Below are 15339 nucleotides of genomic sequence, written 5' to 3'. Positions count from 1 at the left end.
ATCCCCAGTGGGGGGTGTGCAAGAGGTAGCTGATCGATGACTCTCTCACATCGATATTTCTGGCTCTCTATCCCTCTCTCTTCCTCTCTGTAAAAAATCAATAAAATATATATTTTTTTTTAAAAAAAAAGAATCAACCAATGAATGCATAAATAAGTGAAACAACAAATTGATATCTCTCTCTCTCTCTCTCTCTCTCTCTCTCTCTCTCTCTCTCTTATGCTTCCTCTCTCTTCTTCTTCCTCTCTCTTTTAATAAGAAATTTTAAAAAACTATTTTTAACTATGATAGTACCCTGTAATGCTAAAGTCATGGTTTCTGACTCAAGTGGACATAAGAATCTCCTGGTATTCTTATTTAAATTGCAAAGAATCCTTGGGTCTGGAATGAGCCCTCAGAATCTGCATTTTAAACTGACATCCAGGTGGTTCTGAGGTAGGTAGTCCAAAGACCACGCTTTGAGAAGCACAGAACAGGCCAAGGCCGGCAGAGCTGATGAGTAAAGGGAGGCAGCATCCTCCAGGGGGGCAGGCTGCCGGGCCTGAGGTCCGCCCGCAGCAGCTCCGGCCCTCACGTCAGCACTGCCCGTTGGTGCGGTGAAACTTTGGAAAGGCTGAGCTGTCTTGTGAGTACAATTCTGACACACATTTGTCCTCCTTCCCACCCACCACATTCTCTGCCCCACAGGTCCTGAATTTGCAGCTGTGGATGCCTGTTCACTGCCACTGGCGCCCCCTCTAACGGGGACTTCCATTGGAGGCTGGGTCACCCGCCCTCTTGGTCCCTCTAGCAGATTGGAGTCCCAAATGGCCGGCCCAGGTCTTTGGGGGGACGGGGCAGAGGCATCGGGAGAATGAAGGCTTCATTAGCCTCAGACAACTGCGTGGGCAGACTCCTTCTATGCATTCAGCAGCCTGTATGGGATTCGTGTATACAGCCTGTTTCAAAGGCCTCATGCCATATCCCATTGGCCACCAGTGTCAAAGGCATGAATGCCTTTTGCTGAGGCAGGGTAAGCCTCTGTAACTATATTTTCTCTCTTTTTAAAAAGAATCCCAGCCCTAGCTGGTTTGGCTCAGTGGGTAGAGCGTCGGCCTGTGGACTGAAGGGTTCGGGGATCAATTCGGGTCAAGTGCACATGCCCTGGTTGTGGGCTCGATCCCCAGTAGGGGGGCATGCAGGAGGCAGCCAATCAATGTTTCCCTCTCATCATTGATGTTCTCTCTCTCCCTCTCCGTTCCTCTCTGAAATCAATACAAATATATAATAAATAAATGAATATAAAAATAAATAATCCCAGCAAGGCCTGCTGACCAGTGAGATTGAAAAACCTGATGAACAATATTAGCTGTTGATTGTAGTAGAGTCGGCGATATGGGAGGGGAGTGGACTGACAGTTCTCGGGGAAAGGGGGAGTGGTGGATGCGGGAAGAGACTGAACATAAACTGTGCACCTATTGATGAGGACAATGGGGGGGTGGGGAGGGGGCAGAGGGTGGGGTGGGAACCTGGTGGAGGGGGGAAGAAATGAGGAACCTTTGTAATAATATGAACAATAAAGATTGATTTAAAAAAAATAAAAATAAAAAGTCAAACAAAAAAACACACACAATAAGTAATAATAATAAAATAAAATAAATTATCTGTGTACATATCTTACCATTGCCCTCCCCCTCCCATACATGCCCTCCCTCCCCAGAGTCTTGTGTCCATTGGTTGTACTTATATGCATGTATACAAGTCCTTCGGTTGATCTATTATCTCCCCCAGATCTCCCTCCCCTCCCCGCTGTAATTTGACAGTCTGTTCGTTGCTTTACTGTCTCTATAGCTATCTTTTGGTTCATCAGTTTATAATGTTCTTTATCATCCATAAATGAGTGAGGTCATGTTGAAGCAGTTGTTTTTCAAATAGACTTCCCATTCTAGAACAGTTATATTACTCTGGTACGTTTGCTACAATCAGTTAACCAAAATTGTTACATTGCTCCCTGAAATAAGTCCATACTTTTTTCAGATCCCCTTAGTTTTTACTTAATATCCTTTTTCCGTTCCATGATTCCACCTAGGATATGACATGGCATTTAGTAGTCATGTCTCCTTAGCCTCTGCTGGAGACATTATTGAGAAGAAAGTGTAGTCTACTGTTATTGAAGGGAGTCTTCTATAAATGTCAATTAGATTAAGTTGATTGATAGTGCTGTTCAGGTCAACTATCTCCTTAATGATTTTCTGCCTCCTTAATCTATAATTACTAAAAGAGAGTGTCAAGGTCTCCAAAGATAAGACTAGATTTGTCTTCTTCCTTTCAGATGTATCACTTTTTGCCTCATGTCCTTTAACACTCTGTTGGTAGGTGTACCCACATTTAGAATTGTATGTTTTCTGATAGAAATGACTCCTTTATCATTATGTAATATCTCTTTATCTCTGATAATGTTTCTTATTATAAAATTTGCTTTGTCTGAAATTAATATTCCAGCTTTCTTTTGATTAGTGTCAGCATAGTATAGCCCTCTCTAGCGATCTGAATCTTTGTATTGATAGTAAAGTTTTTATCCCAGCCAGTGTTGCTCGGTGGTTGAGAATCAGTCTGTGAACCAAGAGGTCATTCTCTCTCCTCATTGATGTTTCTGTCTCTCTCTCTCCCCTCTCCTTTCCTCTCTAAAAATCAGTAAAGACATACATAAAATTTTTTTAAAGCTACTACTGCTGTTACTCTTTCCTTTTTGTTTCACAGGAAATTTGCGAGAATCCCCGATTTATCATTGGCGGAGCCAACAGGACTGACATCTGTCAAGGAGAATTAGGTAGGAAGGTCCCTCGGGTCAGATCCAGCCGAACAACCGAGAGGCAGTTAAAGGTGTAATCCCTTTAGAGGAAATAAAGGGACCGTAACCTGTTTTTATTTTTCATGGGTTTGGGGGAGCAGGTTTTTACGTTATTTAATGTGCTGGGGATTGCTCCGTTTAAGTCCTGTTCCTCCCAGGTTCCTTGTTCTCTGCCATGTGTCCCAGGAAGTAGGCCTCACTCCGCAGCCTCCCTCTGGAGTCTCACGAACGGCACACATCCCACTCAGCAAGACAAAGCCCTGCTTTTCACTCTTCCCATCTTCCTCAAAAGGCAGCTCTGACACTGTCTGTGCACCAAGGATGGCCCTTGGGAACATGGAATCTATCTATACACACAGAACACATCACCAGAAAGAGCACTTGTAACTGGAACTCTCATTTAAATTGCCCCAGAACTACAGCTCCGTATTAAAGGAACCTTTCAGCCCTGGCCGGGCAGCTCAGTCGGTTAGTGTTGCCCCAATACGCCAAGGTTGCAGGTTTGATCTCCAGTCAGGAGACTTACAAGAGCAACCAATGAATGCATGAATAAGTAGAACAACAAACTGACATCTCTCTCTCTCTCTCTCTCTCTCTCTCTCTCTCTCTCTCTTTCTCTCTTTCTCTCTCTCTCTCTCTCTCTCTCACACACACACACACACACACACACACACACACACACACACACTGCAGTGTTGCCTCTGACTACATACAGTACCCTGCCAGAAAGGAAGTTCAGGGAGTAAGGAAATGTCCCCATCTCATTCCATTGCCAGCAATGCCTTAGCGCCCCCTACAGTCTGGTTCCAGAGCAGCTGCCTAACAACTTCCAACACAAACCGGCTTTACTGGTGACTCTCAGATGCTCAGTCTCCACTGAGGTCAGAGGGGGAAATGGACCCACATTGCAAAGATACGGGGCAGGGCGGAGTTCCTACAGGTGTTCTGAAGAATGGCCCAATTTTGGCCTACACTGAGGTCCAAAAAGGAAATGGGCTAACTTTGCAGTTGGAGGAGTTGCCTACGGCTTCCAGGAAACCCCTCGGGAGGGTGTAAGGTGCCCTATTGATCGCATTGTCAGGGACCGCAGTCGGACTCCCTCTCTGGCGGCGCCTCTGTGAGGGCAGGTCTGGAGGCAGGACGGGGAGGTGGAGCAGCGTGGCCGCAGGTGCAGCCCCTCCTCTGACCCGACCCCGCGTGTGCCCGCAGGGGACTGCTGGTTTCTCGCCGCCATTGCCTGCCTGACCCTCCACGAGCACCTGCTGTTCCGCGTCATACCCCACGACCAGAGCTTCGTCGAAAACTATGCAGGGATCTTCCACTTCCAGGTGAGGTCACGGAGGGGCCGGCCGCAGTTCGCTGGCCGCGGTCTCCGGCCTTGTCTTCCCGGGGCTCAGAGCGGTCCCCCTGCCCTCCCCGCGGGGCCGTGGACAGGGGCCCTCCGGGCCTCACGCCCGTGGGAGCAGTTGTTTGTTTCTGCCCTTCACACGCCCCTCGCACGCCTTCAGCTGCGCCCGGGAAAGCAGGACGACATCGTGTTTGCTGGACTCCGGGGCTATGTCTGGCTGCTCTGCCATTACCCGGCCCTTCTCCAGGCCCTGAGATACAGCACGGGGAATTCTTAGGGGAGGCCCAGCCACAGCGGTGGCTTCTGTTCACTTGTTTCCGTTTAAGGCAGATCTACCCCAAGGCTGCCCCTCTCCTCTCTGGGCTCTGGAAGGAAAGTCTGGTTAATCTGGGGACTGGGTCTCTGGTTTGGCCCAGAAATGAGACTGAGTTCCAGAGTCAGTTCAGCCGTTGGACATTTTCTGGATCCAGCTTGTCCTGGCACAGAGCCAAATCTGGTGCTGGCCCCCAGCACAGTGAGTTCTGCGTGTGGGGGTCTAGCAGACACCAGGATCCTGACGCATCCATCTATCTCCAAACACCTTGATTGGCCTAAACCATTGGTTGAGGTATCTGCTGATCCCGGACCTCAGGACTAAAAGCCCCAGAAAAGTCTCTTCAGGTTCCGGGTCAGCGTCCTGCTGCGTCCGGCACCGGGGGAGGCAGCCCGGCCTGGATTTTGTTTTTTCTCTGTGCCACCGAGCTGCTAGCTTCCCGCTGATATTTAAAGGGCCTGATATCTAAAGGGACATAAATACAAAAACCGAATAGATTTTTGCCCTCTTATCAATAAGTGGGCGGGGGAGGGGGTTAGGGCGGCAAATGTCATTAGAAGAAAATTAAAACTATATTTGAGTTTCTTCAATTAAAACAGAATTGTTCAAAAAAGAACAACATCCAGAATTGCAATTATTGGACAGTTTTCCTGCTTCGGTCAAAGTATTATATGTTCTGGGCACATTTTCTTCCATGTTAATTCTCTTCTTCAGCAGCAATTTCTACCTTGTTTGCCATCAAGAAATACATAAATCAATGCATCACCTCCATCTAGGCTAGTGGTCGGCAAACTCATTAGTCCACAGAGCCAAATATCAACAGTACGATGATTGAAATTTCTTTTGAGAGCCAAATGTTTTAAACTTAAACTATATAGGCAGGTACATTGTTATTAACTTAATTAGGGTACTCCTAAGCTGGCCTTTGCTAAAAACTCAAAGAGCCGCACTTGGCTCAGGAGCCGCAGTTTGCCGACCACTGATCTAGGCCTGTAGCTCTCAACCCTGGCTGCACATTAGAATCAGCGGAGATGAGATACTTAAAGATGCTGATACCCGGCCCCTCCCCAGGCGTACTGAGCTGGAGAATGAAAATCCCAAGTCCTCAGATATCCGTGGAGCACCTGTGCTCCCCAGTCCTGGGCTGGACTCTGTGGAAGAGACAAAGTGGTTTGTAACTACTTCCCGCCCTCAGAGAGCTCACAGCCCACTTAGAAAAGATTCACACATCCCAGACCCAGAACAGTATGAGCAGGCACCAAGGTGCAGAGCTGAGGACGCGGGTCTGCTGTGGGGTCAGAGGACCCGGGGCCCCAAGGGGTGTTGGGCAGGGCCATTTCCCAGCGGTGACCTGAGCCTGGGGCTTCCGTGCAGTTCTGGCGCTACGGAGACTGGGTGGACGTGGTTATCGATGACTGCCTGCCCACCTACAACGACCAGCTGGTCTTCACCAAGTCCAACCACCGCAATGAGTTCTGGAGCGCTCTGCTGGAGAAGGCCTATGCCAAGTAAGGCCACACTTTCGAATGGGAGTGAGGAGGTGGGCTGCGGAACCCAGCCAAACTCTCACTCACAATGGGAGGCATGCATGTCTGTGCATGTGTGCGTGCGTGTGTGTGTGTGTGTGTGTGTGTATGTGTGTATGTTCAGCTGTGACCCAAAGTCAGAGACTATCGAGTCCAGGCAGAAACAGCTCTAACGAAAACGATTACGTTTAAGAACAGAAATGATGACATACATAGAAAAGCTTTAGCTATCGTTTAGCTGGAGGCAAGTGTCTGTCTTTGCAGCGGCATTACAAGTCCTCGATCCAAGCGCTATATTTCTGGAGCTCGGATCCCAGGGTCTTGCTTGGCTCACCCTCATGAGCTTGCAGTATGTTAACAAAGCCCTGTAGTCACTCAACTTGGAAGACCCACTCCAGCTACGGGGGGCTTTAATAAAACCCCACCTCAGGGTTCAGGGTTATAACGGAGAGAGAGCTATCGGGGAGTGGGAACAGCTAGTTTCCGGGCCCAGTGCTCTGGCTCCCTGTGGCCTTGGGTGAGTCCCATAGCCTCTGGAGCTCAGTTTTCCTCTGTGAAGAAAGGGAATCGTAGTACCGATCCATTAGCCGATAGGGTTGTTGGAGAGTTGATGAGAGAACATCACAGGAGGCAGGAGTAAAGTTCTGGTGGCAGCGTTGCCTGGCTTATGTTTCCTGGAACCCTGTGACCCCAGATGGGTCTTCCTCCTCTCTCCAAGGCTGCATGGTTCCTACGAAGCTCTGAAAGGCGGGAACACCACGGAGGCCATGGAGGACTTCACAGGAGGGGTCACGGAGTTTTTTGAGATTAAGGATGCTCCCAGAGACATGTACAAGATCATGAAGAAAGCCATCGAGAGGGGCTCCCTCATGGGCTGCTCCATTGACGTAAGTCTGGGGTGCGGGGTGCAGTATTGGAAAGCCTTGCCCGGGGACCGGCGAATGGTTTGCTTTCCGAAGCAGGAACTGGCTCTCAACTTTGAAAACTGGGAATTTCTCAAGGTAGAGGAGCTCTTGGGCATTTTTGATAAGGAGATAGGACAAGGACATATCAGGCTCTGGATACAGTCCAGAGGCCTGTATCCGTGTGGGCCTCTGTGGTGGGAACTGCTCAGACCCCGCCTGCCCCCATGAAGCTGGCCACCTGCCTGGCGGTGGACCTGAGCCCACTGGTGCCCTAAGAAAGCCTCTCGTCACTGGGCTTCGGTCACTCTCACGTGGGGCCTGGGCTCGGTGCTGGAGTCTGGGAGAGCTCAGCCTGCGGTCCCATGAGACCAGAGGCGAGGGTGAGGAGATGGCAGACTGGCCAGGCCTACTGAGTGCCAGGAGACACGCCTGCCTGGGCTGCTCAGGGTGAACGAGTCCTGGTGCTTTCCATGCTGAGGAAGAGGCCCGAGGTGAATTACTCTGCCTTCCACTCCCAACACTCGCGTGGCTAGGAAAGGGTGGGAGATCAGCTGGCATAAGACACCCATAGATGAACATGTTCTCCCTGAATCACTTTTCTCCGTGTTTTCTCCATTCATGCTGTTTATCAATCCTCTCTTCTTTTGTTTGTCTCCTCCCTTCCTTCGGTCTCCTTCCCTTGTTATCTCCCTCCTCTGCTCTCCTCCTGGACCGTCCCCTGCCCTCCCCATGGGGCCCCAGGATGGCACAAACATGACCTATGGAACCTCTCCTTCTGGGCTGAAAATGGGGGATTTGATTGCACGGATGGTGAGGAATATGGATAACTCGCTGCTCAGCCGCACAGGCTCAGATGACAGACCGACCCGGGTGTGTACGCCTCCAAACGTTGGAATAACCGCCCTCTACCCTGCATGACCCGGCCCTGTTGGTGTCACTCTCCCCCCAGCAGCCAGTGCCTCACACACAGGCCCCACCTGGGCCTTCCAAGGGTCTGAGTTGGAATAATTTGCCTGCTCCAGGCTCCTGAGGGCGGGAGAGACAGGGTTTGGAAGGGATCTCTATAGGAGCCCCCTCTCTATGGTGCAGGCAGTTTCTCTGATAAATTAACAGGAAGAAATACAAGAGAGACTTCTTGTATTAAATGTCTCTCCTCTTTTTTTTTTAAATATATTTTATTGATTTTGTACAGAGAGGAAGGGAGAGAGATAGAGAGTTAGAAACATCAATGAGAGAGAGTCATCGATCAGCTGCCTCTTGCACACCCCCTACTGGGGATATGCCCGCAACCAAGGTACATGCCCTTGACGTGAATCGAACCCGGGACCTTTCAGTCCCCAAGCCGACGCTCTATCCATTGAGCCAAACCGGTTTCGGCTCTCCTCTTTCTTTTTAAAAAATATTTTAATTGATTTCAGAGAGAAAGGGAGAGAGAGAGTGAGATATAAACATCAATGATGAAAAAAAAAATCAATGATGAGAGAGGATCATTGATTAGCTGCCTCCTGCATGCCTTCTACTGGGAATTGAGCTAGCAACCCAGGCATGTGCCTTGAGCCATGCTGATCAGGTTCTCCTCTTCTAATTCATTCGTTCACTCATTCCACACATATCTATTGAGCTCCTACTAGGTGCCAGGTACTCTTCCAACAAACAAAGAAAATTCTCCTCTTTGTTCACTGTCCTAGCGAACGAAGCAAAGTCACTCCCCCCACAAAGCTTAGATTCTAGTGCTTTCAGAATTAATACATGCTCACTGAGGAACATCGAGCCATATAGCAAATCAGAAGCAAGATTAACCCATTTTTCCCCATCTAAAGGTAAAATACTTAATTGACATTTGGTATATGTCCTCCCAAGATTTTCTCTATGCATACACTTAATCTAAATTTTTATTTTTTAATGTTACCATACTGTATGTACCTCTTTGCACCATGGTTTTTTTTAAAAGCGTAGTTTTAAACTCTTAATGTGTCTCCTACAATATTTAAGAGTCTTCTCATGGCCAGAGGCACACTGTCAGGGCGTGGCGGAGTGCTCACCCTCACCAAACCCGGGAAATGCACCGTGTGAACCCTGTCTCGGCGGCAGAACTTTTGCCTCCAGCCCTGACAGGGGCCTGGGTTTTGCTCCGCAGACCATTGTTCCGGTTCAGTACGAGACAAGGATGGCTTGTGGGCTCGTCAGAGGACACGCCTACTCCGTCACTGGGCTGGATGAGGTGAGCCTGGCAACGCGCAGTGGGGTGGGACTGGAAGAGCCGCGTGGACTAAGCTCCTGGAGTCAGGACTTCGCTTGCGGTGTCCCTCTGCAGCTACAGCCCTGCCTTCTCCCAGGCAAGGGATGCGCTCAGGGCTCAAGCCGAAGGCCTGGGCCTGGAGGGGACCAGGGGCACTCGCAGCATCTTGCCACTAGATGGTGCTCAGTTTAAAAGAGAGCCATTTCCCCTACATTTCCAAATAGAAATCACTTTGGTTTTATGACGTTGATTTCAGAGGTTCTCATGCTTCCTGTTCTTCCACGGCCAAAGAGTTACAGTGCTTTGCTCCAGGAACATCTGGCTTTTACTGCATCAGAGGCAGGCTCCTGGTCAGACTGGCTGTGCGTATTTGGTCAGGCTGTGCCCTCATCTGGGGCAGCACTCGCCGCAGACTGGAGGCAGGGCACCTTGCTCTGATTGGTCCATCTAGAGGGGACATTTGTCTGTAGGTTCCCAGCCAGGAGGGGCACTTTGCCTAGTTCACACAAAGACACCGAATGTGCTAGCAGGGCCCTCAGTGTATGCCCTGCCTCCTCCCCCAAAGCTCATAACAGCCAGATGTTCACCGGGGGAGTCCCTTCTGAGATGTGAGGCCATGGCTGAGCCCTGGCTGCCGAGGGCTCAGTCCCAAGGTCCCGACCCCTCACCCTGCCTGCCATTCCAGTCCCCTGGACCAGGACCCGCAGGACAGCCCCCCTGTGGGGTTCTCTCCCCCTCCCACCCCAGCCCTCAGGGCAAAACCGAAGCCCGCCTTTCCAGAAAGGCTCCAGAGCGTGAGAGCTTTTTCTCTTTTTGCCCAAGACCACGTTCAAGGATGAGAAGGTGAAGCTGGTGCGGCTGCGGAACCCGTGGGGCCAGGTGGAGTGGACGGGCTCCTGGAGTGACGGGTAGGTGCGGGGACTCCGGGAGCAGGGACACAGGCCTGGGACAGGGCCGGGTACAAAGCCAGAAGAGTTCTACAGATGTTTGGTCTAAAATCACCTGCAGCTCTGGCTCAGTTGGTTGGAGTGTCACCCTGAGCACCAAAAGGTGCTGGGTTCGGTTTCCCATCAGGGCACACACCTAGGTTTTGGGTTTGATCCTTAGTTGGGGCAGGTGGGGGGCGGGGGCGCTAGGGAGCAACCAATTGATGCTTTTTTTTTAATATATATTTTTTATTGATTTTTTACAGAGAGGAAGAGAGAGGGATAGAGAGTTAGAAACATTGATCAGCTGCCTCTTGCATACCCCCTACTGGGGATGTGCCCACAACTAAGGTACATGCTCTTGACCGGAATCAAACCTCAGTCCCCAGGCCGACGCTCTATCCACTCAGCCAAACCGGTTTTGACCAATTGATGCTTTTTTCTCTCCCCCATCTTTCCTCTCAAAAAAAAAAAAAAAAAAAAAAAAAAAAAAAAAAAAAATCATAAAAACACATGCTCAGTGAGGATTTTTTTTAAATAATAAAAAATAAAGTATAATTACCTTCAAAACCGGTGATCCGCAGAAGAGAAGCGAGGATGTGGCTCCAGCGAAGGGCCTGGCAGGAGCCAGGGGAGCCGGGGAGCCAGAGAGCTTGCTGGTGGCCGCTGGTTGGAAAGGAAAGATTCTAGAAAGCATGGGTTAGGTCCCGGGAGGAGGGAGTCTCAATGTGGGGGTCTAGACTAGACAAGTGGCGCCCCTTCTCAGCGTCCCTGCTGCCTTTCCTGTAAATGGGATGATGCTGGCATTCGGGAGGATGTTGGGAGAAGAAGTGATCGCGTCTGGAGAGTGCTTAGTCAGTGCTAAGGTTCCCTCTCCCTCATGACCCCACAGAAGGGCACAGGCCCTTTGAAGTAGCTTTACTGTTTCTCACTAAAAAGCAGTAGTCTCGGGCGAGACAGAAAATTTTACAAACGGGAAATTTGTGATAAAGGCTCCAGAGCATGTGCAAAACCTAATGGCCCCACCCCAACCACTGTCTTACGGAACGGAGGGCGGTTCCCTGTCTCCTGTCGTTCCCAAATGGGAGAGCCACAGCCAGGCCCTTCCTCCAGCCCCTGTGCTCACCTCACAAACCTCTCACCCAGCCATGATCACTGGTTCATTCAGCCACTCATGGACTTAGCAAGTAGTCAGGGAGCACCCACTGAAGAGCAGGCACTGATGTAAGCCTGGGGATAGTCCTCCCTCATGAGACTGTGATAAGGAGCTGGCCCTGGTCTCCTGTTTCTTTCACTTTGTCATCCATGTGACAAAGCCTTACTTCCTCAGGGTTGCATGTATGCAGGGTCCCATACTGTCTAGGGACTTAGAAATGAACACAGAGACACAGACCCTGCCCCCATGGGCCTTAAGGTCCAGCGGGAAAGACAAACACTAACCAGGATTGAGATAAGTGCCATGGCAAGGTCACAAAGAGGGACCCCTCTCCTGGCTTGGGTAGGACAGGGAGGTACAGAAGGGTGCCCTGCCGGAGTGGCATTAGAACCAGGCAGTGTGTTCTGGGCCCTTGGTGCCCCTCAGCTGTCTGCTCCACTGGCCCGAGTCACCCAGAGGGACCCTCACTGCGTCCTTCAGCCTCGGAGCTTGGGGTCCAGCCCTAACCCTCTTCCTGCCACGGCCCCCACTGCAGGGACTGCTGACCGTGGGGCCTCAGCCCTCAGTCGCTGAAAGGGAGACCCCTTCCCCACTGCACCCCTCCTCCTGGTCTCTCATTTCCCCTCCAGCATTCCCTGCTTCTAAGCACTTCCTCACCCCTGACCTTCCCAGGGTCCACCCAGTTTGGTTTCATTCTCCTCAGAGTGGCTGAAATACAAATGTGCTTCCTTTCCTCCCTCTTCAGGAGAGAGTGCACGAAACTGCCCGCCTTTAGAAACACAAACCGGGCTGTTTCCGGGGCTGGCAGGGGACGGGGGTGCCTCTGTGCCTGGCCTGCCCCTCAGGAACTCAGTCACTTGTCCAAGGACAGGCACTGTTCTGCCTGTTTGTGTGCATTATTTCACGCACCGCTCAGCGCAGCCCCGGGAGCGGACAATAGACAATCCTTCCCCTTCGCAGCTGAGAAAGCAGAAGCTGAGCTGGTCCTGTATTATTAAATTGGAATCTCAGAGCCCAACTCCTAGCTCTAAAGGATGCAGAGGAGGGAAAGATTCAGCCAGAGAAGGGCAGGCCCTTTCCAACCCACTGAAGGAGTTTGGTTCTAATCCTGAGGCGGGAGGAAAGCAATTACTGCGTTTTACAGCGAGGGGAGGGTTTTACAGCGAGGGGAGGGTTTTACAGCGAGGGGAGGGTTTTGCAGTGAGGGGAGGGTTTTACAGTGAGGGGAGGGGAGGGTTTTACAGTGAGGGGAGGGTTTTGCAGTGAGGGGAGGGGAGGGGTTTACAGTGAGGGGAGGGTTTTACAGTGAGGGGAGGGTTTTACAGTGAGGGGAGGGTTTTGCAGTGAGGGGAGGGGAGGGTTTTACAGTGAGGGGAGGGTTTTGCAGTGAGGGGAGGGGAGGGTTTTGCAGTGAGGGGAGGGTTTTACAGTGAGGGGAGGATTTTACAGTGAGGGGAGGGTTTTACAGTGAGGGGAGGGTTTTACAGTGAGGGGAGGGTTTTGCAGTGAGGGGAGGGTTTTGCAGTGAGAGGAGGGTTTTGCAGTGAGGGGAGGGGAGGGTTTTGCAGTGAGGGGAGGGGAGGGTTTTGCAGTGAGGGGAGGGTTTTACAGTGAGGGGAGGGTTTTACAGTGAGGGGAGGGTTTTGCAGTGAGGGGAGGGTTTTGCAGTGAGGGGAGGGGAGGGTTTTGCAGTGAGGGGAGGGTTTTACAGTGAGGGGAGGGTTTTACAGTGAGGGGAGGGTTTTACAGTGAGGGGAGGGTTTTGCAGTGAGGGGAGGGTTTTGCAGTGAGGGGAGGGGAGGGTTTTGCAGTGAGGGGAGGGGAGGGTTTTGCAGTGAGGGGAGGGTTTTACAGTGAGGGGAGGGTTTTACAGTGAGGGGAGGGTTTTGCAGTGAGGGGAGGGTTTTACAGTGAGGGGAGGGTTTTGCAGTGAGGGGAGGGTTTTGCAGTGAGGGGAGGGTTTTACAGTGAGGGGAGGGGAGGGTTTTACAGTGAGGGGAGGGTTTTACAGTGAGGGGAGGGTTTTGCAGTGAGGGGAGGGTTTTACAGTGAGGGGAGGGGAGGGTTTTACAGTGAGGGGAGGGTTTTACAGTGAGGGGAGGGTTTTACAGTGAGGGGAGGGTTTTGCAGTGAGAGGAGGGTTTTGCAGTGAGGGGAGGGGAGGGTTTTACAGTGAGGGGAGGGTTTTGCAGTGAGGGGAGGGTTTTGCAGTGAGGGGAGGGGAGGGTTTTGCAGTGAGGGGAGGGGAGGGTTTTGCAGTGAGGGGAGGGTTTTACAGTGAGGGGAGGGTTTTACAGTGAGGGGAGGGTTTTGCAGTGAGAGGAGGGTTTTGCAGTGAGGGGAGGGGAGGGTTTTGCAGTGAGGGGAGGGTTTTACAGTGAGGGGAGGGTTTTACAGTGAGGGGAGGGTTTTGCAGTGAGGGGAGGGTTTTGCAGTGAGGGGAGGGTTTTACAGTGAGGGGAGGGTTTTGCAGTGAGGGGAGGGTTTTGCAGTGAGGGGAGGGTTTTGCAGTGAGGGGAGGGGAGGGTTTTACAGTGAGGGGAGGGTTTTGCAGTGAGGGGAGGGGAGGGTTTTGCAGTGAGGGGAGGGTTTTACAGTGAGGGGAGGGTTTTGCAGTGAGGGGAGGGTTTTGCAGTGAGGGGAGGGTTTTACAGTGAGGGGAGGGTTTTACAGTGAGGGGAGGGTTTTGCAGTGAGGGGAGGGTTTTACAGTGAGGGGAGGGTTTTACAGTGAGGGGAGGGTTTTGCAGTGAGGGGAGGGTTTTGCAGTGAGGGGAGGGGAGGGTTTTACAGTGAGGGGAGGGTTTTGCAGTGAGGGGAGGGGAGGGTTTTGCAGTGAGGGGAGGGGAGGGTTTTGCAGTGAGGGGAGGGTTTTACAGTGAGGGGAGGGGAGGGTTTTGCAGTGAGGGGAGGGGAGGGTTTTACAGTGAGGGGAGGGTTTTACAGTGAGGGGAGGGTTTTGCAGTGAGAGGAGGGTTTTGCAGTGAGGGGAGGGGAGGGTTTTACAGTGAGGGGAGGGTTTTGCAGTGAGGGGAGGGGAGGGTTTTGCAGTGAGGGGAGGGGAGGGTTTTGCAGTGAGGGGAGGGTTTTACAGTGAGGGGAGGGTTTTACAGTGAGGGGAGGGTTTTATAGTGAGGGGAGGGGAGGGTTTTGCAGTGAGGGGAGGGTTTTGCAGTGAGGGGAGGGGAGGGTTTTGCAGTGAGGGGAGGGGAGGGTTTTGCAGTGAGGGGAGGGTTTTACAGTGAGGGGAGGGTTTTACAGTGAGGGGAGGGTTTTATAGTGAGGGGAGGGGAGGGTTTTGCAGTGAGGGGAGGGTTTTGCAGTGAGGGGAGGGGAGGGTTTTGCAGTGAGGGGAGGGGAGGGTTTTGCAGTGAGGGGAGGGTTTTACAGTGAGGGGAGGGTTTTACAGTGAGGGGAGGGTTTTGCAGTGAGAGGAGGGTTTTGCAGTGAGGGGAGGGGAGGGTTTTGCAGTGAGGGGAGGGTTTTACAGTGAGGGGAGGGTTTTGCAGTGAGGGGAGGGTTTTGCAGTGAGGGGAGGGGAGGGTTTTGCAGTGAGGGGAGGGTTTTGCAGTGAGGGGAGGGGAGGGTTTTGCAGTGAGGGGAGGGTTTTACAGTGAGGGGAGGGTTTTACAGTGAGGGGAGGGTTTTACAGCGAGGGGAGGGTTTTACAGTGAGGGGAGGGTTTTACAGTGAGGGGAGGGTTTTACAGCGAGGGGAGGGTTTTGCAGTGAGGGGAGGGTTTTGCAGTGAGGGGAGGGTTTTGCAGTGAGGGGAGGGTTTTGCAGTGAGGGGAGGGGAGGGTTTTGCAGTGAGGGGAGGGTTTTACAGTGAGGGGAGGGTTTTACAGTGAGGGGAGGGGAGGGTTTTGCAGTGAGGGGAGGGTTTTACAGTGAGGGGAGGGGAGGGTTTTGCAGTGAGGGGAGGGTTTTACAGTGAGGGGAGGGTTTTACAGTGAGGGGAGGGTTTTGCAGTGAGGGGAGGGTTTTGCAGTGAGGGGAGGGGAGGGTTTTGCAGTGAGGGGAGGGGAGGGTTTTGCAGTGAGGGGAGGGTTTTACAGTGAGGGGAGGGTTTTACAGTGAGGGGAGGGTTTTGCAGTG

At 51.8% G+C, this 15339-nt stretch overlaps 1 protein-coding gene across 1 annotated transcript in view; it reads left to right on the top strand.

The window, feature by feature from the left end:
- CAPN3 (calpain 3) overlaps positions 1 to 15339 on the top strand; it is a 46673-nt gene that overhangs the window by 14407 nt on the left and 16927 nt on the right. The window contains exons 2-8 of the mRNA XM_084903156.1: positions 2740 to 2809; positions 4040 to 4158; positions 5866 to 5999; positions 6736 to 6904; positions 7664 to 7792; positions 9060 to 9143; positions 9984 to 10069. Of these exons, the coding sequence (XP_084759282.1) occupies positions 2740 to 2809; positions 4040 to 4158; positions 5866 to 5999; positions 6736 to 6904; positions 7664 to 7792; positions 9060 to 9143; positions 9984 to 10069 (791 nt within the window). The remainder of the gene's footprint in view (positions 1 to 2739; positions 2810 to 4039; positions 4159 to 5865; positions 6000 to 6735; positions 6905 to 7663; positions 7793 to 9059; positions 9144 to 9983; positions 10070 to 15339) is intronic.

The sequence above is a fragment of the Pipistrellus hanaki genome (assembly GCF_964339955.1).
Source record: "Pipistrellus hanaki genome assembly, chromosome: 1".
In the NCBI taxonomy this organism is placed as follows: Eukaryota; Metazoa; Chordata; class Mammalia; order Chiroptera; family Vespertilionidae; genus Pipistrellus; species Pipistrellus hanaki.
Note: the sequence above shows the minus strand (reverse complement) of the source record. Positions and strands in the feature narration are given on the sequence as shown.